Consider the following 26,786-nt stretch of genomic DNA (forward strand, 5'->3'; position numbering starts at 1 on the left):
CCGAAACCATCTCCCAAATTTCTCCAGCGGTTTCCCAAAATTTGTACTTGCAACTTTAGTAGAAAAGTAATGGTTGTTTCTCGCTATGTCTTGTCGATAATACAAATATAGCCTATGATCAATAGTTCACGTCCGGAAAAAAGAATAAGTGGAGGTACAGCTAACAGCTGAATCAAAGAGTTATTCACAAAAGAAGTGCACCTTCGATACCCGTCAATGTTTATTTCTGATTTATGGCACATAATGATCAGTTTTTACGTGTGGAAACATAACAAGCAGAAGCCAACAAGCACACTTTGTTTGATTGTGCAGCAAACTTGTTTGGCGGCCGTGTTGGGCAGGCTGTTTGGTCGCTGTCACAATCATTTAAGCTGTACCTTGTCTTGTTGCATGAGATAGAACCTGAAAATTTGTTCTGTGATTGTGCACTGCCAGTAGCCTAATAAATAATTCGTTTAAGCAAATATGGCTATTTTTTGGTATTTAAATGAAACACTTGCGGTCTCTTAAAACTACTTAGCGGTCAACCAAACCTTAAAAAAAAACCTGGTCAGGTCCATTAGAGTTGCAGTGCTTTGCTGTAATAAAGTTTCAATTACAATGTGATTATTAATCTTGCAACACTACAATAATCCACTTCTGTTTTTTCTCACTTTATTCGTTTATTTCAAATTTTGTGTTTGGTTTTCAAAATTTGGTTTCATCAACTTATCGGTTTTAGAGTCCATCTAGAAATTGCTTAGCTAGAAATTGCATCATAAAATAATCAGAATTATTTGTGGCAATGTCAGCAGTTATTTAAAAAATTTATATTTTGTTTGTACAGTATTTTAGACATCACAAGGAATGATTGCTCAGCAGTGGCTAGGTTTTTTGCAAATTTGTGCAACCTAAGTGGTTGATTTCTAAGCTCATTATATAAGACTATATTTTAACTTCAGCTTATCAAACCAGTTCAAAAGAATGCTGAGTAATGAAATCAACTAAATGCCACTCTGCAATTCTGAAATTCCACTTTTAATCTGAACATATAATAATAATAATGTTTGTTTTTATATAGCGCTGTATCCATCGCAGAATGCGTTGCTCCTCAGCGCTTTACAAAGCAGACAGTGTCAATCTGTTAGAAATTTATTGGTGTCATATATGAGTGGACATGAATTATATTGAATATGACAATTTTTATGTGTCTTTTTATAGCTTTTTTTTGTTATAAAAATCTACCAAAACATGGCAAATTTTTTGGGCTCAAGATATTGCATTGAAAGCTTGCTTCATGATATCAAAGATATTGAAGTTACTATTGGAGATGTCAACTCCCGCATTGGGCAGGTAATAGACATAATTACTGGAGTTTATGACAATATAGAAAATACAAAGCAATAAGTTTTGCAATGTTTTAATGCTTCACTCAGATTTTCCACTTAACTGCAAAGCGCATTGCCTCAATCAATCACATATAATCTTGTTGAACCTTTTGTCCGCTCTGATGGCTCAGTTGTTTAATCAGCTGACTTCACTAATGAAAAAACCGCAAGACCAAATGGTGCTGATTTGACTTTCAGGATGTGTGCTTGAGCAATGCATTTCAAAGGCAGCACCTAGTGGATGGAATAGCTCACAGACAACATTTTAACAATCGGAAACTTCACTCTGTCAAACTCGGTGACGAAACTGCCAGGATCAAGCTCTCAAAGAAGTTTTCTCAGTCTGAGGATAAATTCCTCACAATGAATTATTACATATCGGCGCTGCAGAAAGTATATATAGCACTTCTTTTTAATTCGCACTTAAGAAAGACGTCAATCACTGCTACCTAGAGCTATGGCCTGATTTGTGACATTCTGCAGAATTATCCAAATTCTTTCAACCTTTAATAATTGTCTGAATAAAATTTTCTTAAAAAAATATTTTAACGTCTTCTTACCTGTCTTCTTCAGGTGACAAAATAGGTTTTAACATCATCGGGTGTTAAACACAATTTTATTCATAAAATTTCAGTCAGGTTGTTAACCACTTGTTGACAGTCTGATTGGACGTTTTTTAGCTTACTTTTTCTACTGCTTCTCTAAAGCAAAAAAAATCTTTTATATCATTAGTTCATTACAAGCGATTAAAAAGTAAAAAAAAACTTGAAAATTTTCAGTCAGATAATAGCAGTAGCAATAATCGAAATTTGCTTAATTTGAAAAATCAAGCCGAGTCTCCATGTAACCATTAGTCAACTAAATGTTTTATCCAGAAACATGGTACGTGGCAATTGTGGTAAACTAAATTTTTTTGAAAATCTTAAACTTTACCTTCTATATTATATATCGATTAATTTTTGTACATAATATATTGCTGGTCATTCTAAAGAAGCTGTGTTCATTCGGTTTTTGTTTTGGTGGACCTTTCTATCATAGACCGTGTAAACTGCACTTGTTCGTTTCTAATATGATTCTGTCTGAATAGCTGTACAATATGGTTACCACTCTTTATGCAGTACAACACTGTGTGCACTTCACCAGGTCAAGTATCAATCTTGGAAATTTCCTGATCGTCTATCAATTGACGTTGATGTGGAAAGTTTGTTGATTGAACACCAATATAACAAAGATGCTGATGAAGAGGACAAGCAAGCATCCCATGTTATGCTTTATGATCTTCTCATTGACAGGTAATAATTTGAAAACTTCAGTTTTTATCTGCATTCCCCTTTCTCATTCCATGTGGTTTATTTTTGTTTTTGAAATCTAATATTGCAACCTTACTTAATACCATGTTTCTACCAGATATAAATACCGTACTGTATTTAAGACACATCTAGCCTAATTGCTGCACTAATTGCAAGATTTTTCTGTTGTATGAGTTTAATTTTACTTTTAAACGTCCAATTTATGCAGTTATGTCTCTATGGTTCTTTCATGAGGCTGTTGTATTATTTTTCTCAGACTGCTCTTCCTTCTGCAAAGCATCACTCACTTCAATGAGATGTTGCTGTCTCTTGAATTTGCAAGTGACAGAGGCGGGTCTCCTGGTAAAGGGATGAAGTCAGTGTCAGCTGGTTTGACAGCTAAAAGGTGTTGGAGTCGCATCACACAAGTTGCAGCCTCGATGCAACAACTCGCCAAACTGGTAATAAGTGTTTACGATTCTTTTTGGTTTTGAAACTAAATGTAATTGTATGGATAATGAACTGCGGCAGTTAGCCTACAAGTAGAGGTGGAGGTGGGCATATGTTACTTTGAAAGTAGGCCACGTTGAAAAGGCTACGTTGAAAAATCCACCTTGTGCAATGCTCAAACAAAGAAAAAGTTTAATTCACTCTAAGTTATTTTGGTGACATTTCACAATAAAAATACAATTTGTTTCAAACATGTTATGTTTGCTACTCAACTCAATATTCTTGTGATTGTAACTCCTGCGTTGCAAATTGCAATGCAGGTTAAATATCTCTGAAAATATTAAATATGTACAAATATCATTTTCTGCCAATTGTTTAGCATGTTATGTTACGTTCTACAATCAGTTGATTAATGGCAAAATTGTGACCAAAAGTCTATGAAATATATTCACCTTTCTGCACTCCTTACAAAAGGTGAACAAATTTTTTTTATATATATAACTGTTGCTCTTTGCAGAGTGAACACAGGCGACCTTTTCTGTAGAAAAATGCGATAGACAGACGACAAATTCCTATAAAAAAAGTTTGTGTTTCAAGTGAAGTCATGTCTGACTTAACATAATTACATTTTAGCATGATTTTATGTAAATTATTTACATCCAATGTCATATTTACAACCATTGGTTCTTTAGGTTGAGAACGCTAAGCATACAACCACTGAACTTCTTAACGATCCGACCATTGTTAAATCTAATTATTCTATAAAGGATGTTGAACCAGCTGAAGACCATCAAGAAAGTATGACGACATGTAGAGTGCACGTAACTTAAAAATTGATTAATTATCATAAACCTTTGTTGCATAGAGTGAACAAACTAAAGCATCAATTCAATAGTATGTGTTTTGAACCTTCTCCCGTGATTCAATTGCTTCCTCGGAGGTTTAAAGATGTAAATTAGTATTAAAATGATGTTCCTCTGCACGGAGGCTTGTGTGTACATCGGTTTTTTACTTGTACCTCAACCTCTAATTTTGTTTTAAATCTAAGCAACCTACTCTGTAGATCTAAATTCACCTCTGAATGATAAAATCAAAGTATTGTTGTTCCAAGTTGGATTACTGCCTTTGCTACTGATTCCTATAAAAACATGTTCTTTTGTGCCAAAATAACAAACTATAAGAATATTTGTGATAGTTGAAGCAAACGTAATTTTTAAGACCTTCCAATTTGTGGAACTTAGTAATGATAATATGTCGATTGGTGTTCTGATGTATTTGCAGTGAAACGCTGTATTCAAGAATCCCACAACCGTAGCTCCCAGACCGATGTGACGACATACATTTCATGTGAGATTTGCAGCAGATCACAACTTTGTCTCTATGACGTGGGAAAGTGAGTGAAACCTATAGTTCATTTAAAATTTTCTTTTGTGTTTTTTCAATTACATATCTCCCTTGGGTCATTCCATTATAATTCAACCAATTTCAAGAAAATTGTAAACCTTTAATGCTCAGACTATTTAATTTTTGGATATTTTAAAGATACAAACAAATGATGAAGGACATATTTTAAATTTTTGCTCGATCTTAGTTGGGTTTCGAGTAATCGCGTATTGAAAATTTGCACTTTTGTCGCTAGTGGCGCCATTGCGCACCTTGGTGTTTTACAAAATTGGCCTCAAATCTACATTTCTGACTCAAATTTTCTCAACAAAATGTCAAATTGTATGTTTTCGGGGCCGAGGATTTCAAACATGGAGTCAAAAGCACCAAAAAATGCTTAGTTTTCTGTGTAAGTGGTCTTGAACATAACTTGGGGCACACAACTTCAAACGCTTCCAATTTGCTCATGATTCAAAATTTTTTGTCTGGCAACTTGCAATAGGTTATAAACGCCTGATCTCACTGACAATAAAATTAATGTTTAATATTGTACGGATGTCTTTTTTTTTTCTTCATCATTTTTGAATTGAACGAACTTTTGAATTGAATTGAACTTTTTTTTTTCTTCATCATCATTTTTGAATTGAACGTGTTGCCGACCTACTGTAGATCCGTGGTGAAGGTTTGCAAGAGTCAAGGCCTTCCCACCTCTTTAGAAGATTACATCACCAAGCAGTCCCTGTCCTCCCTCCTGTCCATAGCAGAGCTGTCCAGGTACATCAATCTTAACCGCAGTGTGGCTTTTAAAATTGTGTTTGTGCGTCATGGGGCTACTGCTTTGTTGCTTTTATTAAGAACATTTTAAACCACTATTTTCAGAAATAACGAAACTTCCTCTAGCTTGGAATTTACCGATTTCAATAAAAATGAAATCCCACCAACTTACTGTTTGTTTTCTCATGGACTTGTTGTGATGCAGGGGTGGTAGCCGACATCATCGACTCTTCTGTCTTTCATAGCGCCTTATTCTACCTGATAGGCTACACAAATTCAATGTGCCATTGTACCGTAACAACTAGACAATCTGAATAAAATCATGTACATGTGGGATAGCTGATGTATCAATTGTCGTCGAAACTAATCCTAATCCCAGGTGGAAGAACCTACAGATGAAGGATTTGTCGAGGATCGATCGTCACATGGAGAGCCTCATCAAAACGATTGCTCCTCTTAAGAAGGAGCTGGAAGATGCCAATAAAAGAAGGGAGGAAGACAAGTCCGAAATCCAACGTATCAAGATGCTGACGGATCGGAGGATTGATGAAATTTCTCAGCAACAGAATCGCCGGGAACATGAAATGCTGGAGGTTTTTTGCTAGTTTCACTGTTTTCAGACTCATAAGAGCCATTCTTTCCAACATCGGTTGGAAGTGACTAATCCTTTCACACCACTATGGAATGCATAGGTTTTGAATGTGTGATGTTTACCGCAAGAGCCCACAGTACACAAACAGAACAGTATAATTAGTTAGACGTTTGCAATAATGTTAGGGATTGAAGATTCTTCTGTAAGCGTATTTTCTGCACCACTCCAATCCAATAGTTAACTTCTTTACTAAATAATATTTCACTGTATATTGTACAGTAACTGTAAAAACTGACAGATTAAAATGAATATTTTCAGAGTGAGAAATCACTTCGGATTGAGTTGACTGCTTTGAATGGAAAGAATCAGTCATTGCAAGACAATGTGTCTGCTTTGAAACTGGAGTTGTCTGAGATGAAGAATGAGTTGATGGAGAAGCACAAATTGTTTCTTGCTGCAGGTTTGAGCGGTTTTCGTTAAAACGTTGTTTAGTTTTTGAATACAACTACGTCACCGCCGCTGTTCCATTGTTGCGTGGTGAATGAGGCTTTGGTTTTTTTCCTTTGAAAATGCAAGTTGGTAATGTATAGGAAGCGGTAGTGGAGCATGAGGTAACCTGTTGTTTTCACTCACATCTTTTGTTTTATGCTTCTTGTTAGGACATTGAACTTACACACGTTTTTACGCAGGTACACATCAGAAACAAAACTTGTTTAGAGCATGATCTCAAAATAGAAGAGGAAATACTATTTACCGCCGTTTATGCAAGTGTTTGACTACATTATTTTACCTTGATATAGAGAAAAACACACAATAAACTAAGGCATTGAGTTGCCTATAGTGGCGTATTTCAAGTGCAACTAAAATACATGTCATTGTTCCCACAAAGCTCTAATTTTGTTTCAATGCACTGTTTGCGGAGCCCTGCAAGTGAACTCACGGAGACATAATGTCGACTGTCGTTTCTATTTTGAGCAGAAAACTTTAAGATGAATCTTGTTTGTACGTTTTATATTTGCCTCAATTCAGCCGCGGTGACGTTTTTACCAGAAAATCAACGTTTGAAACTCGAAGCTGAGGTGATGGAGTGCAGGCAATACAAAGAAGATGCCATGCGGATGCGGAATGAGTCGGTGGAGTTAAGGAGAAAAGTGAACGCTAACGAGGATAAGCTCTTTTCTATCCAAGCAAAACTGGAGAAGGAGTCCAACAAAACTCGAACCATGCAGAGTCATGAACAAGTATGTCACGCTGTTTTGACCTAACTAAGGACATCGACTTGTTTATGAATGCAATACCTATACGTGCGAATCAGTGAATTGTAGGTTGCCCTTAGCTATGGAACAGAATGTCACTAAATGTCAGTTTCAAGCATCAGCATGATGTTGTCTGGTCTTGAGTCGGCTGCATAGTCGAGTGGTGAGAGCCTTTGCTCAACGCTCGAAAGGGTGCCGGTTCGACACCGCTCAAGAGTATGCGGCTGTGTCTTTAGAAAGACACTTAAAGACTTGCCTGAAGGTGGATATGAAGATTGGCTTCCTTGCCTCCCCGTTCACTTAATCTGAATCTTCAACCAACGGGCGTAAGATTGGATGCGAAACAAAAACCATGTTGAGTTGATGTCTTCGCCCGGATTAATCAAAACCAACTGTTTCTTGTTTTAATCAGCAGCTATACCCAAATGTTCGTGTAAGATAAAAAAAAAAAAGATGAAATATTATCAGGGCAATCAAAAGCGTACCGGGAGTTACCAACTTACGCCATCCAGCTTTTGAGAGTAAGGTGGGTTATGCAATTTAAGTGTTTCCAGATCTTTTTGGCATTTCCAGACAAAATGGTACTTTTAAGCACGTTGCTCAGAAGTTACTGCAACTAATCCTTTCCAACCAAACCTAGCAAAAAATATGCCAATTTATAAGGTGAATTCAAAGTGATGTCTAATAAAGTTATCAAACCATAAATAAACCGGATACGACGAAAATACATTATCGGTGTAATGGTGTTTATAAACTTAAGGTACGTAGTCTTTTAAAAATAACAAGTTGAATAGAAATTGCAAATTGTAGACATTGCAGCAAGAACTTGACTCGTGCAATAGTGCTACCTTTAGATGAATGGACGGTTTCAAGAAGCAGAAGCTTATTTGGTAAATTTGTATTTTTCAAGCTGTAGCGTGTAGCCTAATTGCTCCGGACAGCTTCCATTCTCGAACATTGTTGTAGTGACGAGTTGGTAAATTAAACTTGCGAAATTTTGTAAGTTTTGGGATGCATTAACCCAAGCATCGGTTTATATGTGAGAAAGTCATGACAAGATTTTTTACTGAAATAACACCTGGCAGTACCAATTATTTAATGCACCCTGCTCTGAAAAGGTAGTTTCGCATCCCAAAAGTTCTTGAAATCCCTGAATAATATTTAATATTTTTTGTAAGTGTTTCAACCGTTTACTGGATGATGGAAAAAGTTTACTGCCCAGATGGAAAAGTTAAAACATTTTTGGACTCATCGCCCTGAGAAAACCCCAAATCTTTCTCCTTCTTATGCCGCCAATACTCCTCTGTGCCAGTGCAATAACGGGACGCCACCACGGAGAACAATATACACAGGCCATGCCAACGTGCAAGCTTCCAATTTGACTGGAGGCCGCACTATCTTATTTTTTTAAATTCCCCACCCAAGTTTTACAAAACTTTGCCCATACCAAAAGTAATGCTGAAAAGTACAGCTAATTTTCACACATAAGGTCGCTTGCTCGATCTCACAACGACGATTGATTTATTGATCTGGCAGCTTAATATATTTGTCATCGTAAGTTCAACGCCCAGGAGCATGGTTTTCACCACGCGGCACTGATGATAGTGTTAAATATTATAGGCTACTGTTAATACTATTGATACTGTTATACTGCGACTGTAGAATATTGTTATAGTGTTGTACTGTACTATTAAATCTTGTTAATATTATATCAAAGCAATAAAAAGGTTAATAAAAAAACCTTTATCTTCTTGTATTTTATGAATTCGAAAAAGCGGTAAAAATTAAACTCTATCTCGAAAAGTCTTCGCATGTGTTCACAAAATGGAAATATGTTACCGAAGCGTTACTTAGTTGATTTTGAACAGTGTAGTAGCTTTTCTACTTTTAATATTATCTTTGATATTAACTTTATATGTTTCATACTTCTCATTACGGTACCAGATTTGTTTCTCTTATGTTTTTGATTTCAAAGTCAATAACTTTTTGCAGACATATTATTTTAGAATTAAATTTTTAATTGAGGAAATCCTCAAAACTAACTTGTTCGTTTGGCTTTATTCCCACTTAAATGAGGTTGCCAGTGCAGATTGCAGTTTTCCACACTCTCTGTCAGCATTTTTTCGACATAATCTTCGTCTCTCCTTACGACTTGACCCAATCATTTAAGGCGTGTCAGCTTACCTTCCATCTCTCCGACTTGCATTCGTTCTCTGATGATTTCATTTCTTACTCTGTCCTGCTTGTCAACCCCAGAGACCATTTTCATTTCTGCAACTTGCATTTTACCTTCCTATGTTTTTGTCAGTGCTACTGCCTGCATCCCATACAACATTGCTGGTCTCACCATCGTTTTATAAAGTGTTCTCTTCAGCTTTTCTGGCATCTTTCTGTCACACTTGACTTCTGTTGTTTTCTTCTACGCTCCCCATCCTGTCTGGTATCTCACCAACTTCCTGCGTTGTCACCTCTCTGTCGCTCGTTCCCTTCTCATGAACTATCGAACCAAGATATTTGAATTTTGAAACTTGTTTCACCGTTTTTCCTTGCAGTTGTATTTCTGTCTCATTATCTTCGTCATCATCTTCTGTTGACTTCTGGAGTTCGAGATATTCTGTTTTGCCTGTTTATTTTCATGCTTTTATCTTCCATCGCTGCTCTCCACGTCTCCAGCCGCTGTTCCGCTTCCTCTCTCGTCTTTGCACACAACACAACGTCGTCTGCAAACAGCATCTCACGCTGCTTCGCTCTGAATGATCCTGTTGAGCAAATCATAATTACAGAAAAGAGGAGCTGGCTAAGTGCAGATCCTTGATGCAACCCGACCCGACCGTTACTTCAAATTTCTGCGTGATTCCTCACCACACTTCACTCGTACCCTACTTCCTTGGTACGTGTCTTGGATCAGACGGACATACTTCTCCTCCACTTCTTTCATTCTAAATGGTTCCAAATCTCCTGTCTTGGCACCCGATCATATGCTTTCTCTAGGTCGATAAACACGCAATGTAGATCTTCTTGTCCTTCTCTGTATTTCTTCATCAACTGACGCAACGCAAATATTGCGTCCGACGTGCTCCTTCCCGGTATAAAACCAAACTGCTGTTGTGAAATAGAGACTTTTTCTCGGAGTCATTTATCTAATATTCTCTCCTACAACTTCAACGTATGTGAAGTGAGTTTGATGCCACGATAACTTCCACACTCTTGTGTATGTCTCCCTTCATTTTGAGAATTGAAATCAAAGTGCTACTTCACTACTCATCTGGCATGTTCTCTGTCTTCAGGAAAATAGCGGTTAGCCATTTTGTTCTAGTCACTGCCAGCACTTTCCAAACGTCTGTTGGGATTATCATCTGGCCTTTTAAGGACTAAAATAAACTATCTAAAAATATCGTTCTCTCGGTAGTCCTCGTATTCTGGATTCAAACTCTATGGTGCTGTATGAATTTTTCTGAGGTTTTTATAGTTTGCATGATTATCTTATATATGATATTATATATTTATAAAATTTCTGATCTTTGAGCAGCATGTGGTGCCTTGCAGGCTTTACAGGATAAACAACGAGGAATTCTGCAGAGGTTTGCAGAGTTGACCGAAGAATGTGAAGAATGGCGAGAAAGAGCGACACTGGCTGAAGATGAAAATGAGAAAATGGTGGAAACAATAGAAGAAAGGAGATCCAGAAAGAAAGCAGATCAAGAGGTTCACTTTGACAAGGCAAGTTGTATCTTGCAACATGCATTTATAGTCTTCTTGTATTTTTACGATTTGCAAGTTTTAAACAACTGCTTGATAAAACAAAATTGTCAAAAGCATTTCAGTTACTACTGTCTGTGGCTAATGAAAGTAAATTTGGGAAAGTTCACGTCTTTCTTGTCTTGAACGATTTTATTTCATCTAAGTAGATGGAATACAGAAAAAGTTTCTCTTTGCTTTCACCAAGCACTCGATCATGTCTCCTCTCAAAAACCCATTCTCCTCATACTTTTTAGCGTTGTCGAATCGGCGCTCTTTCAAGCGTCGTATCATGCAGCCGACAAGCGTCGTCGTATCAGAGATCTGACCACTCAGCTATGCAGCCGACTATGACAGCATAGCAGGATGTTTCATTTGTTTCACGATTGTTGAAATCAAAAATGCTTGGGGTCTAATCACATCGGATTTTGGTCACACACAGCCGATCTAAAACATTTTTTCGATCGGACGACTTTTAGAGCGTGCGCACCCCCCCCCCTAAAGTTTAAAAAATTAAAGCGTGGGGAAAATTTGCAGGAAGGATGCGATATCTCGGTAACAGAAGGAGATAATTAGACGTGTAAAGTGTCAATTTGTGCGGAATGACCAACTTCCTATCTGCGCTTAATGACTTAATGCATTTTACTACTCTATCTGCAACGGAAAAAAAGTTAATTGCAAAAGACTGTTTTTAGTTCTTCATATTTTTTATGTTTTGTTCCCAATGTTAACAAGTTATAGAGAGCCACAAACCTTGTGTGCTATGGCATAGAGTACAAATGTGCATCAAATTTTACATAACAGTGAAGTTCCCTTCAGGATTGGCTTGGTATAGAATACTGCCATCTCCAATCGCGCCGTGTCTCTCAAATGAACTTTTCAGCGTGAGCTGCTAACACAAAGCAACTCAACAAAACAGTTGACATTGACGTGTCTGTGCAAATCAAGAGTCATACACCGTGTGAGTGCAAATAAAAACATAAATTCAACAACAACTGCAGGCAGTGCACACCGTTTCGACCTTTCTGTCTCCTCAGTGCAGTAGGTACACTGGTATGGCCATTAGGGTGGATCAAAAAATCCAAAATTTTTATTTTGTAAGCTAGTATGTCAAAAAGGTGCGAAATACCCATAATAACATACATGCAATTTTTTTTTTTTTGACAATTTTTTAATCGCCCCCCGCAAGGTTTTAATTTCCCTAATATCGGGTTCGAGAAAGTCTCCCGCAAAATTGGTCAAAAGCATAAACACTGTGTGACTCATTTATGCGCTTTATGATGTCATAATAGTCGACTGGTGTTAGACAGACACAATTGGCCATTTTATCACCATGGCTAAAATACTTGGTTGTGTATCTCAGCAATTAGCTGATGCCGCATTTGATTCTTCAAAAGAATTCTAGATATAAAAGAAGCTTCATAGTACAATTATTGGAATTGCTTGCTCAGGTTCCACAAAGTTTAATAAAAGTTATCTGCGCTTCTTACAGATTAAAAGACAGTTAACTCAGACTAGTACCCGTAACCCTACTGGGCGCTGGCCTAGTTTTATTATTACTTGGTGCTTCCCTTCATCAATTTTCACCATTTAGCGTACCAGTTTGACTGCACTGGTGAATGCAGCATTGATCTGGCGATGCGAAACCTAGGATGCTTGAATCACTTAGACACTCACGATGGCTGACTACAGCTAATTAATAGAACCCTTAGATTATATGTCAGCCATTACAATCCGTATGAGAAACTGCAAGCATTGGTTATGTTCATTGTCCGTGTTTATGCTCCAATGTGGTTCGCAATAAAATCACACTTATCTTGCAAAGATGTAGCTAGACACATTCACCAAATGATAACCACATCACGATATCATAGTCAGAAGCACAAGAAAATCATTGACCTATTTATACACCGCAACTCATACTTTGCTCATCCGGAAAATATAATTTTGGCTATGATAACTTACCATCGACCACATATTCGAGAACTAGTCCTGCGTAGAGTGATGAAAGCTAGAGTTGCAAAACCCATCGGAAAAACACGAAAACTTAAAGTTCCCGCAAAAAAAGTTGACCCATTCCGCACAAGTTGACACCTTACTCATCTAACTATCTCCTTCTCTTTCAACTATCTTCTATCTCCTTCTGTTACCGAGATTTCGAATACTTCAAAATTTCCCCCACTTCAATTTTTGAAACTTTGGGGGCGCTGCTCCCGCTCTAAAAGTCGTCTGATCAAAAAAATATTTTGGATCAACTGTAGGCTATGTGACCGAAATTCGGTCTGATTAGACCCCTAGCATTAATAAACTGGTTTTCATAAAGCGCCACAGAATGTCAAGAGAAAATGGCGCCTTTAAGGCAGGCGTTGACGTGTGGGATGTTGTGCGTCAAGGACTACGTTGTGGAGAAAATGGCGATCATTTCCGCCATCAGTGCTAGCGAGTCCTTTCTGCGTAGCTTTGGTGGAGCAATACCTGAAAGCACTAGTAATAGTTCGGTGGTTTGGGCGCAGACGTCTAGTGATCATGCGCATGGTGTCGTTAAGACCGATGTTGCATGCATGCTGCGGCACCAGACTAGAGAAGCATATTCGGCAGAACTGTAATCATCCGCAAGGGCAATTGTGCGCAGTATTTTGTTTCGGATCCCCATGTCAATCCGAATAGGCATCTGAGAATGTTATATCTAGCTGATGCTTCAATGGCACGAACTGTATGGTTACTTCCAGGTATGTAGGGCAGGATTCGTGTGGGTTAGGAATTATTCCATCTAGAGCAGGGGTTCTTAACCGGGGGTAAATTTACCCCCTGGAGGTAAATTATAGCAAACTTCATTTTTTCAGTTGTTAATAAACTGGTAGTGTTGCACTCGATTTTGATTCAAATTTATGCTTAATGTAAGTTTTCGTCTTTTCCTTTTGTCTCCACGCAAGTAGACTACCAGTTTCATTTCAGCAGCGTATGTGTGCTACATTTTCACTGTACACAACCTAACTAGGACTTCGAGAACAAAGTGGATTGCAACTCTGCTAAGATTGCAACTTCTTTTATTGCGCAATAAAGTGCACTGTTTTCGCAATGGTCAAAACGTGGCATAGCTTCATTTGTCTCATACTTTATTACACTTAGAGGACAGTAGACAGACTGCACAGTGAACGTCTTTCGCAAATGAATTATTTTGGAGTAAATAAGTTAAACAATCTAGAGTTATTATGTCGAAGAAGCGAACTTATTTAGAATCATATGTTGACTTTGGGTTCGACTTCATTACGGCAGGATATTCAAAAACCTCATTGTATCTTTTGCTCGAAAGTGCTTGGTAATGATTCCATGAAGCCGTCAATTCTAAAAGCTCATTTTACTTCATGCCATTCCACACATGTCCATGACGACCACGTCTTTGCTGGCTAAACGTGCTCGATTTCGTGCTGCAGGAACACTACCTAAGTTAGGATTCTGTTTCGAAGACAAATCAGGATTGGAAGCATCATATCATGTTGCTTATAGAATAGCAAAAGAAAAGAAGCCACGTACATATTGGTGAACGACTTATCACACCTTCCGCTATGGACATGGTTGAACTTGTTTGTGGAGTAGAACAAAAAAGAAAACTTGAGAAAATTTATTTTTCAAACGATGCAGTACCGGTACGTTGTCGTATAAGTGACATGTCCCAGGATATTTTAAATCAGGTAGCAGACGAAATTCGAGCTGGTAAGGCAAGAATTACTCTTCAGCTAGACGAGTTAACTGAAGTGCCGAACTGTGCATATTTGTTGGTTTACTGTCGATATGTGCATGCTGGTGAGTTGAAAGGGGAATTCTTGATGTGCGAAAGTTTAGAGACGGCTACCAAAGCGGTTAATGTTCTGGAAAACATGGATAATTTCTTTCAATTTGACGCGATGACATCACAAGCGGCCACCAAAACGGTGGGGGTAAATTTTACGTTTTTCACTCGGCAAGGGGTAAACTAGACAAAAAAGGTTAAAAACTTCTGACGGTGGATTTAGCTGAGTTGAGTTTTAATCTAGTTTTATTCTCCCTCCAGTTGAATAAATTAACGACGTGTGATGTGTTTAGGATACCGTGACAATGATGGAAGAAGAAAAGGTATCTTTGCAACGGAGGATAGCTGACCTTCAGTCCTCTATTGATGTCCTAGAGGAGAGACTGCAGTCATGCACCGAGAGAGAGAGACTTCTCGTATTCTATCCTGATCTCCACAAATCTCACCATTTAACTGCAGTCGAAAGTAGGCTCATATGGCTTGTGCAATAGCACTTGAGGATTTTGAAGTTTACATCTTTATAAGAGATCCATTCGAGGATTACTCGCTTGCCCGTTTTATTCTTCTTATGTACTTGTCTTCATCGTATCCAGGCTTACACCTGGTGGTTGAAGATTTTGATTAAGTGGACGGGAAGGCAAGGAAGCCAATCTCCGTGTCCACCTTCGGGCATGCCTTTAAGTGTCCTGCCAAAGACACAGCCGCATGCTCTTGAGCGGTGTCGAACCGGCGCCCTTTCGATTGCCGTCCTAGGGCTCTCACCACTCGGCTATGCAGCGGACGTTTATTTCAATGAAAGTTTTCAATTTAAAATTTCCGGGTTTAGTTTCAAGGGTGATGGTTGAAACTAGGGTTGAATTCAAATAAAGGAAGAAGTAAATAAGTAATTACTTCCTTGAATCCAGCCTTAGTTGAAACCATTGAGATTTGCTTAACTAATTTTATTTAACTTTAAAATTTGAGCTAATTTTGAATGGACAATATTCGGGCGATCATTACTGTAAATTAGTATTTCCGTTTAAAATTGATAAAACATCTAGCAACATATTTTCTTAATGCGCTCTTTTTTGGCTGTTAACGTAGCATTCTTGCAAATTCAGTTTTTCCGAATCTCTGCTTTTCAATAGCTTAGTCGATAACTACTCAGGCTTTGCAAATAAAGCAACAAAAAGGTCAGCGAACGACGGCGCACTCAGCTTTGGACGTTTGATGTTCAGTGATGCGTGTCAACAACGGGTCTACAGTCAACATCACCTAGTCGATGAAATAATTTACAGACAAGGAAATGACAAATACAGACAAATGCAACAAACTTGTTCTGTCAATCCCAGTTATTTCGTGTCCCTAGTCTTAAGTTTTCACAAGCGCGCGAAACTGCCTGGATGTTAGCTTAAAAAAACGCTTTCTCTGTCTGTTGATGAATGTTTTCTCAATCAAAGCTCACTCCATTTCATGTAAGCAAATGTGGAATTATTTGCCAACAATGTCAAGTTTATTTCAACTTTTTGTCAAACATTGTCCAGGTAGCGGTGACGTATGTACAGACATGCGGCGACAAGTTGAGGCTAACCAACTCCGCATGGAAGTGCTAGAGCGGGAGAACCAAGAGTTGATGAAGACCCTTTCCAAGCTTCCTCCTCCCGATGTTTCGACGTTCGAAAGCAAAGACAACCCTCAGGTGACCGCAGGTTTGACGTGATGACCCGTCGCACTGGGTTACGACTTGTAGTGTTAATAATTTCCGAATTCAATTGTATGGTTGCGCTCAATCATAGATGGAAGTTGCGCGTGTCTTTATACCGATACCCTCAATGGGAAATATTCTTTGCAGATTTATTTATCTGGTTTTATTTGTGAATGTCGTGTCATTTTTGATCTGGTGCTGTTTGTTTCACACAGCAGGTCGTTCTCAAGCATATACCTGACCACAAACATTCCTTACTAAACTATACTCTGCAGGGAGTCAAGTTGTGGAAATCCTTTAGCGAATCACCAGATAGCAACCACGAGATGTCGCCCGAGATGGACATAAGCTTCCAATTCCTGTGAGTTTTTGTTGGTGTTTCCCAAGCTGGCGCAGTGGTAACAAACTGGCTTGAGGTGCGATCGAACGCTAGTTCGATTCATGTAGTTCCATGTTTAAGATTTACTGAAACATAACTACACAGGCTAGTTGAGGTTATACTGGAGACGTTCTTTGCGATATAGAATCAGTTGATATGTTTATTTAGCTTTTTTCTTGAGTTTCTAAGGCCGAAGGTCAATCTTTTTATCACCTAGGTTAATTTAGTTGATATTACGTTTAACATTTTAATGTTAGCCTTTATGTTACTGCTTACGTTGTGCTAGTTTGGTGAATTTGTGCATGAACATTTGACGAAGTTATAACCTACCAAAGATTTATATCTGCGGAGTAGCTGTAGTGTCGATCGTAAAATTTCTATTTTAATATCATCATCGACATATCGACAACTTCAATTGAATTTTCAAATCAGCGCTTTTCTTGTTTATACTTAGTGACGTAACAAGAACTCCTGAGAACGAAGTTTTTTATCATGACGAGAATTTCAGCTGTTTCCGACGCATGTCATGTCCGACGCAATTTCAGCTGTCGAGTGAACGATGCCTCGAGTGCGTCTATTCTCATTTGCTATTAACTATTGCTGATCTTACCGCGAGCATGCATTTGTGTCACAGCACTGGAGCTGCACAAGGTGAATCAAGCAAAAAGATCTATCAGAACAGATCGCCAGTATCGTCGCGACACAAGCAACACGGTGTGGAGACCAGAAAGAACGAGCAGGTCGGTAACAACTGTCATTTTGAAAATAGTTATCATCAACCATGTAAGATCTTTTCAGTCTGTTGCGCTTCAAGCATTGAGTGTGATCGACGTTTTGAAGGTTGTTGATTTGTTGTCTGCGGATGTGACGGCAATGTCTTGCAAAGTGAACACGAAACTCCCCTTATTTGCTTTCTTGTTTGAGGAATTTAAACATGGATCATCAGCGTAGCTGCTGACTTACAACGTCTGCAAACGTTGTTAACTCACATATAAAATAATCTCGACAAAAAACCTCGACCCGGAAGTTCAGAAGACTCCACGGGAATCGCTCTTTTCATAGCGCGGCAGACACTCGAAACTACCTGTCGACAAGTAAAGTCGTCCTACTCCTACCATCTTACAGCTGAACGCCGAGATTATCACATCCAGCAAGATTGATGTAATCGAGCAGCTCGCTCATATTAACCGATCTCTTGTCATCCTTCTACAGGAGACCCACTGCACTTTTGCAGACAACCTAGTAATTCTACATTACTCACTAGCTGGGTCTACCCAAAGCAGGAAACATGGCCTTGCCACATTCGTCTATGAGAGCTTGAACTAGACGCTTGCAAACTCCTCCGGCGATGAGTAAATAGAATGGGTTTGTGTGAGCATTGAAAATTACAACATCATCAATGTATACAAGACACCATCCTCACGCCTGAACCCTTCATCTATACCCACATTCCCCTCACCCAGTATCCATGCTGGTGACTATAACTGCCAGCACACCGACTGGGGTTAAAAGTACAACAACAGCGACGGAGAATACCTGGCTGCATGGGCTGCCAACAACAACCTCGCCCTTTTCTACAATCGTAAAGATCCAGCCAGCTTCTGGTCCGGACGCTGGGGAACGGGTACAAACCCCGACCTGGCCTTTGCAAGCATGGATACACAGACAGCTCTCTTCCTGACAGACGTGTGCTAGAGACGTTCTCACAATCCCAACACCAACCTTCGCTTATCACTGCCCCTAAGCTTGTTGCTCCCATTCCAAGTGCTCCAGTGAAATGATGGAACTTCAGGAAGGCCAATTGGAATCGCTACAGCATCATAACCAACTAAACTGAAGCGGAATTGCCATCACCTTTTACCTTCAATATGGATGAGGCTTACCAGACTTCATGCTATCAAATCCGCAGCAAAACAAGCTATCCCTGCGGCCGCCAAAAGAACTACACGCCGTGCTGGGATTTAAAGTGTGAAACTTTATAGGTCCACCGCTCGTATCTTAGTGCCCCACCAGGTGCTGCCTCTAACTCAGCTGCAACAAGACTGCTCGATCGGATGGATTCTCGAAGGTTAGGGCGATGGAAGGACACTGTCAACACTATCGACTTCACACACTCACACAGCTGGATAGCAAGGAGTACTGCCAACAACCTTACAGGCCGCTCACCACGCTCGCCCTCCAGTGTCTCGCTACTGCCAATAAGATCGCATCAGAACTAGTGAAAAACGGGACCTACAAAATAGGTGACCGCAAATTCTCCAAACTCGTAAAGAGGGAAGCGTCTAATCTCTGGAAAGTTCCAACACCAGGCGATTAAAGCATCTCTGGTGATCTCACACCGGATGAATTCGCTGCTGCCATCCAATCAACTAAGATCCGTAAGACCCCTGGCCCTGACAACATCTGCCTCAGACTTGTACTCCATGCTGGCACCCCTATGAAGTGTTGGCTGCGCAAATTCTTGTCTTCCTGCTTATGCCAACAAAGTCCCCAAAGTCTGGAGATGAGCGATCCCAAAGCCTCACAAACCTCGAAGATCCGAAGAGCTATCGCCCTATATCTCTTCTCTGCATCCCCTTTAACATCTTGGAACGTCTACTGTAGACCAAGTCACTCTCATGACTCGATATCGAAGACTGCTTTGAGGCAAAGAAGAAGACCGGTGCTGTGTTTTTCGACCTCATAGCCGCCGACACCGCATGGCCCCAAGGCCTCAGACCTGCAAACTGCTCCATCTGCTTCCGGACATGCACATAGTCCGCATGATCATGGAGCTCGTTTACAACAGAAGCTTTACCCTCACCACCGGAAGTGGTAAACCAAGCAGGTTACAACGCCTTAATAATGGCGTCCCCCAGGGTCTGTCCTGGCCCCTCTTCTGATTAACATCTACACTCACGACTTGCCAAACACGATATTTGCAAAGTATGCCTATGCCGATGATTTGGCAATTCTATACCTGTCGAATCAATGGGAAACATTAGAAGGGACCCTAAACCAGGACATGTCGACGCTTTCGGCATACCTCCAGAGATGGAGACTAAAGCTCAGCGAAACCAAAACAGTGACGACAGCCTTCCACTTAAACAACCGGGAAACGAAGCGTTAGCTCAAGATTAACACTGATGGAAAAACCCTGTCATTCTGTCGAAACTCTAAATATCTAGGGGTAGTCCTGGACAGGTCGCTCACTTACCGTCAGCACTTGGAGTCACTACGCAAAAAGATCTCAACACGCACAACTTTGCTAAGGCGACTGGCCGGCTCTGGCTAGGTAGTCGGAGTTGACACTTTGCGCATATGGCGTTAGTCCATGCTCCAGCAGAATACTGTGCTCATGTTTGGAGTCGCAGTGCCCACTGCCATTAAATTGACACTACCATAGATGACGCCTTGCGTATCGTGACGGGATTGTCGTCGTGTGAGCCTCTGGGGCTGAGGTTCTATCCTTTTACCACCCCCAGACTCACGATTTTCCCGGACTACACGAATGCTACTCGAGAGCAGCCAGTCTTTGGTTTCATCATCCATGACGTGCAGACCTTCCACTCCGTTAAGTGGCTTAAAGATGGAGCAGTCATTGATGATGTGGTCTGCGGTCTGTTCCTTAGCACCACTTTACAGGTGGAAGAAGTGGCCATTCCTCATTGGTACATGGTTGAGCAGAAAATCCCGACGCCCGTACGGAGACGGTTGAGGCGCATCACTGCACCCACGCCTGATTGCCTGTCTTTGTTTTGTCAGGCCAATGGGGCGTGTCGGCGTCGGATATGTACGAATGGAGTCTGGTGGTACATGACTTCCATTCAGAATTTCATTTATGGTCCGCCCAAGTAGCCGCAGAGATGTCTTGTTCATTAGCTTTGTTGATCAGAAGTTGAGCGGCTGGCACGAATGGGTGTCTTGATTTCAGTCGAAGAGGGCGTTCGTTTGGGAGAATGGAGAAAATGGTTAGGCTCCAGTGCCCGGCGACCGAGGGACAGAGTGGCTTCTTCGCGACGAAGCTCAGCAGGTTGGATGTCAGCAAGAATGGGGAGATTGTCCAATGGTGTGAGACGCAGGCATCCGGTCACTGTGCGTATGGCGCTATTTATGGTATTGTCGATGTTATGGCAGTGAGCACTGCGGCACCAAACAGGTGCACAGTACTCTGCTGAAGAGTAGACAAGCGCTAAGGCTGCTATACGCAAAGTGTCAACTCTCGCCCCCAGCTGGATGTCTGCGACCTACACCATCGGACAATCTCCTTGTCCTAGCGGGCTGTTTTGTCCAACCAGCTGTTTTGTCGCGAAGAATCCATCCTGTCTCTCTCCCCGCGCTGTGAATCTAAACCACCTACTCCACTCAAGTCTCTGAGTTTGTGCGCGAACAACCCCGGCGACAGAAATTGAGACTCCCATTTGTATAAGCCGCACAACTCTTGATTAAAACCGCTGAAGATCACTCCATCAGTGCGGCTACATGGGCAGACCACCAATGGAGCTCGGAGTGGATGAAGAACTCCTCGGTACTAAAAGTTTTATTTCCGACACCGGCCCCCACCCAACCGGAATGCTTTTGCCAGGCAAGGCTTGGGTGGGGCTCAACCGTTTGCGCACGTGCGTCGGACTATTCCCCTCCAACATGCACAAATGGGGAATGGCTCCATCCGCGATCTGTGAGTGTGGCAAGGAGGAACAAACCGCAGACCACACCATCTGTAACTGCGCCAAATGGTTTGCGTGGTCTGCGTGAACTGGATGACGAATCAATTCAGTGGCTACTTGACACCTGCCCAAACATCTAGACCGAGTCGTTGCCACTGCTCAAGGGTGGTAAAAGGCAGAGCCCCTCGACCATTGGAGTGGCGAAGAAAGCTCATACGAAATAGAAGAATAGAGAAATGAAACAAAGTAACTTCAGCGGGTTTAACATGATGTATTACATACACAAATATAACATAATTAAAATAAACTCAAACGTTTTCGACACGTACATGTGTCCTCATCAGGAATTACATATCTGCAATATAAATAAAATGAAAACTGTAAGGTAAATTTGACTTTGCACTATAACTGTAACTGTATACTAACGGCACTCCAGACTGAAAAGCACTGAACTGAAATAGAAGATGTGAAATAATAATTCAATGTGAAAAAGTGTGTGAAAATAATGGGCAACTGATCCGAGTGTAGCTACTGTATGTTGTAACAGGCCTCGCCCACCCGAACATCGTTCAGCGTTGGCCCCGGTAAGCGACGAACCAACACTCCCACCTCTTCCCGCCCTTCTTCCGGAAGAAGCGCCCTCGTCAAACCGTGGACGTAGCAACTACTTCAGTGAAGAAGAGAGTTTTCATTATGTGACATCGAAGGCACATTGTGTTGGTGCAAGATGTTTTTGTTGATGGAATTTAACAATGAACACAGCGGTAGCTTTACCCTACAATAAAACAACGTTAGCCTATATGCACAATGCTTATTCGCAATATAGCAAAGTAGAACTTTGTTGATTTTTTTTTTCCAAAAATGTAGAGTTAGACTATAGGTCTCCTACCAAATTGCACTTTGTAATTGAGTAGGCTACATCCAGGGCCGTGTTAACCACCCCCTCCATACTCCCCGGCCAGGGGGCCACGGCTGATTAGGGGCCGACTCATTTTAGTCTGTCTAATGTTTTTTGACTGTTTAAAAAATAAAAAAAATACTACAAAAGCTCGATAATATAAACATTTTAAACAATAGCTGATTAAATCATGCAAGGCCGTATTTACTAGGGTGTTTCATTTTTTCACCATTTTTGACATTCAAAATGCCTGGGGTCCCATCTGGTGGTATTTGGGGTAAAAAGTCTACACCCCAATTTTTTCAATTATGACGTCATATTGAGGTGGTCCACGAAACAAATTGGTAAATTGATGTAATTTTAATGGGTAATGGGGATATCAAGTTGGTTGCAAGTTACGATGACATTTGCTTCACGACTTGGCCTAAGTGTATCACAAAAGCTTAAAAACGACAGCGCGTAGTCTATGCTTAAAAGAATGAAGATTGCAGTCTTCGGTATAACCAAACGTTGGTACTTTACTAACTTAATATTAATGACATACAAGAGGGGGGTACGGAGGGTACGGCGTACCCTTGAGGGCCCAGGCCTGTGCTTGTTGGGGGACCCGAAGTTGTGATTTTATAGTACAGTGTACGCTCAAAACTGTTTGGTTAAAACCATCCTGAACGGCTAAACTCAAGCATAAAAGTTGTTATTCTTAAGCCCTGGGGGGCCCGTAATGCAGCAAAAAAGGCCCGAAAGGGTAATTGGGTGCATTGCGAGCAAATTACTGACCCAAAGTAGTGATTTAATCCTTTACCTGCAAAAATGCTCTTTTAAAAACACCCTAAATTAAGTCATAAAAATTGGTTATTCTTCTGTCCGGTGGGGGGGGGCATAGTGTAGCAAAAGCACATTTGAGAAAAAACTTGGCAAAAAGCCTTGTTTTTTTGTGTTTTTTTAAAACTGTTTGAAAAAGGTAGTTTCATGCTTATTTTACTTCAAAATGAATGTAGGAGCTGGAGCAGGAACCGGAGTTAATACTTTCAGAGCAGGAGTGGAGCCGGAGTAAAAAAAAGTGACTTCGTTCACCTCTGCTAGGCATGTGATGAATGCAAAAGTTAATGACAAAAGGTTATTGGTCAGATGATTAATTTGATTATGTCTTAACAAGATGTTATGTTTGAACTTTGGTAGAGAGCTTGGCTTGTACCAGATACATTTAACGCTCAGTAACGTTAACGCATTTAACATGTTTTATTAAACACACAAAACAACAAGAAAAAAAACTACTAAATCCAACGTTTTCTACACCACGTAGGCTACTGTCCTCATCAGGAATAATTATAGGCTACATCTAAGAGAAATAAATAAATAAATTCGAAAATTTTACATTAAAGCTGTAGCCTACAAGCGACACATCAACACTCAACAGCAGCATCACCAACAATACTGACACACGAATTCAATGCAGGATACACAAATTGGCGAGGGACTGATCTCATGATATGCACAACACAAAACACTAAATAATAGTTTTATTGCAGCCTGATACTATTATTGCGCACAGATGTCCAATTCTGCAGTAAAATGTTAAGTACATCACGCGTTTTACCCATGACAAAGGGGGCCCGGAGTGAGAGGGGGACCCGGGAAAACTCTTCGTACCCCTAGTGAAAATTTCTCTCAGAGGTCCTGATGCCATATAGCCTAAATGGGATGTTGTACGTCTAGACTCTAGAAGGTGTATGCTGCACTAGAAAAAATGAATAGGGACTAGCCTACCATTAGCCTACAGTATCTAGGCCTACAAGCTGAGTTAAGGAATTGAAAATCTATTAGCCTAAGTTTGGGGCGTTAAAAGAAGAGGAGCCATTGATAACCCCGCTTTAAGTCCTATCAATGCGCCATTTTTTTTTATTTTTTTTTTGGTTTGAGAATCTATAAGGTAGCGAGCATTTACGCGCCGTAGGCTATTACTAAATTTATGATGGTAAAAGCATACATTAGACGTGAAGCGACTGCTATTCGTATTATTGCAAGAATTGAAAGGCAACGTGACCTTAGGGTCAGGGGCTCCGAGAGGGGGGGGAAGTTTAGCAAGTTTCCTCCCTAGCATAACACTGTAGGCTAAAGAAAAAACAAGTGGTTTTTCGTTTTGTCACTTTTGAGGGGGCCCCATTTTTGCTACTAAGCTTACAATAAAAATGTACCAACTTAAAAATTAATAATTTTTTGAATAAAATGCGTAGTTCCAAGTATTTTTCGATTAATGTAGGTGCTACTTCAAATCAAAAACAAATCATTCTCATATTAATTAAGGTAGCCTATGTTATGTTAAACTGCTTCAAGACATAGGCTAAGATCTGATCAGGGATATCTAGAGAAGGAGATGTGAAGGCTCGCAGCGATCGCCTTATTCTCATGACACTACCAGGGCGGTAGGCTATAATTTGTAGTGCTTTAAACATGTCATTCCTTTTAAAATTGTAGAAAGTTTTGTAGTGCAGCTGGTACAATGAGTTACAGAAGACAGTTAGCAAATGTTACGTAGAGCATATTTAAAGAATACTTGTTTACAAAGACAGTTGAAAAGTTACCAGTAAGCTGCTTTTCTTAACAAAGCCTTTGCAGTAGGCTAGATGTAAAGCAAGTATATGGGTAGTTGAATTAACAAGCAACCATGAGCATGTTGTGAATATCCAGGCCTGATGCTAATAGCGCAATGCAAGTTATCATAACAAGATTTATTAAACTACTATCGGCGCCAATTGTCATTTTACGATAAACACAGATTATGATAAACAAAAGCCCTTCTATTGTCCGACGTAATAAAAGCCTTCATATCCCCTTCTTTAGATATCCCTGGATCTGATTAAGCTTACCGACTTCTGTATCACTGAACCGTTTCTGTTGTTTTAACTTGAAAACTGGTGGCGCTTTGGCTAAGCGTGTAGCCTGCTATTTTTGCTTGACCAACTTAACCTTGACTTCAAAAACTGCTTTGGCCAGGTAGCCAAAAGGCCAGTGGTTTTCAACCAGGATTCCGCGGAACCCTAAGGTTCCGCCAGTAAGTCTAGGGGCTCCGCAAGTTTACATTCAAATCCGAGCGAGAGTCTATTTTATTATTATATGCATATTGTTTAAATATAATCAAATATTGATTAGGTTTGCCACTATTAATAAATTTGCTACACTTTAACACGTTCACTGCGATCCCAAATTTTCGTTGTTTTCTTGTGGTGCGATTACCTTTAACTTTATGCTTTCCCTCCAAATTTCGTCGACATGTTTTCTTTGCTTCAAGGAGTTCTTTCAGACAGTTTAATCGTTTGTACAGCGGTGGGTCACATCGCCATGAATGTGTGTGTCTGTCAAACACGTGACTGTGTGTGTCTGTCATAGAGACGGTACATTACGGGACGCGCAACTCCATTGTTCTGCCAACTTAGAAGGGTCAATTGCCAATTTAACATTTTTTACGCTTTGCTGCTAGCTTGCTGTTGGAATGCTATTACGTCCTGGCGTAATCACGTGACTCGTTGACTCGCTCTATCTGTATTGTTGCCGCGCTTCCTTTCATTACAATTGTGATCAGTTGAAAGTAGCACGCGTCTCGTCTCTAGTGCTAGGCAGGACAAGTATTTAACATGGCGCTGCGAGTAGGGTCCAAATGGATCAGCCAAAACGACAGTAGGCTACTTCCAGATACTGGTGCTGATATCACCGCAGCAGATGTAAAAATTTTGCATCTATTAAACGAGGATGTAGAAAATCTTCTACCATCACCCGAAAGCTCAACAAGCTCTGTGGATGGCTCGCCCTTAACCGCATTAGGTCAAATGACCATTTCAATTTCCCTGGGAGATGTCACAGTTGATGATACTGTGTACGTGTTCCCCTCTATTCAAGGAGACATGCTGATATCATGGAAGACTGCTCAAAATCTCAAGATTATTCCTCCGGACTATCCGTCTCAAATGAATACAGTGAAAAAGGCACAGCCAGAAGTACAAAATGAAATAACAGCGAATAATTTAAAACGAGAATTTCCAACTGTATTCGATGGACAAGTAGGGGAGAGTGTCCAACAGTGCCCCGCTTTTTGGAAAATTGAGGTTTAGACATCAAAAAAAAATTTTTTTTCAAATTTTTTTTTTCTATTATGAAAATTCTTCCTTTTCTTTAGTATTTCCACATAAAAAAAAGTTTAAAAGTTTTACACACTCTTGATAAGCAGGCGTTAAAAATCACCTGTCAAAGTGGGGCACTGTTGGATATGGTATCCAACAGTGCCCCGGGTAGGATCCAACAGTGCCCCTATCAAAGTAATTGGTGTCTTTAGTTGCAATGTTGAGCCACTCTTTTTGCAATGATTACCCTAGGTATGAAACTCATGTTTGTACCGGTATTGTTTTACATGATGGATGTCACTGAGCTGGTCAGGTCAAGACAAAACCTTTTAAAAGTGGTACATATGCTACACAATTATCACAGACACAAAATATAACAGCAACAATAATTATTATCATAACATGTAGGACACGCTATCTGCCCG

The 26,786-nt window shown here is 40.2% G+C and overlaps 1 protein-coding gene across 1 annotated transcript; it reads left to right on the forward strand.

Moving 5' to 3' along the window:
* Positions 1 to 1,204: 1,204 nt before the first annotated feature.
* Positions 1,205 to 22,147, forward strand: LOC145772121 (coiled-coil domain-containing protein 157-like). Its single transcript, XM_082583959.1, has 15 exons — positions 1,205 to 1,332; positions 2,511 to 2,659; positions 2,934 to 3,117; positions 3,799 to 3,904; positions 4,388 to 4,499; positions 5,159 to 5,263; positions 5,643 to 5,856; positions 6,174 to 6,315; positions 6,906 to 7,096; positions 10,658 to 10,831; positions 14,933 to 15,104; positions 16,163 to 16,317; positions 16,599 to 16,684; positions 17,337 to 17,442; positions 21,896 to 22,147. The coding sequence occupies exons 1-15, from the start codon at positions 1,231 to 1,233 to the stop codon at positions 22,007 to 22,009; spliced, it is 2,112 nt and encodes a 703-aa protein (XP_082440085.1). The 5' UTR covers positions 1,205 to 1,230; the 3' UTR covers positions 22,010 to 22,147.
* Positions 22,148 to 26,786: the final 4,639 nt, after the last annotated feature.

Source organism: Aplidium turbinatum, chromosome 6 (genome assembly GCF_918807975.1).
Source record: "Aplidium turbinatum chromosome 6, kaAplTurb1.1, whole genome shotgun sequence".
In the NCBI taxonomy this organism is placed as follows: Eukaryota; Metazoa; Chordata; class Ascidiacea; order Aplousobranchia; family Polyclinidae; genus Aplidium; species Aplidium turbinatum.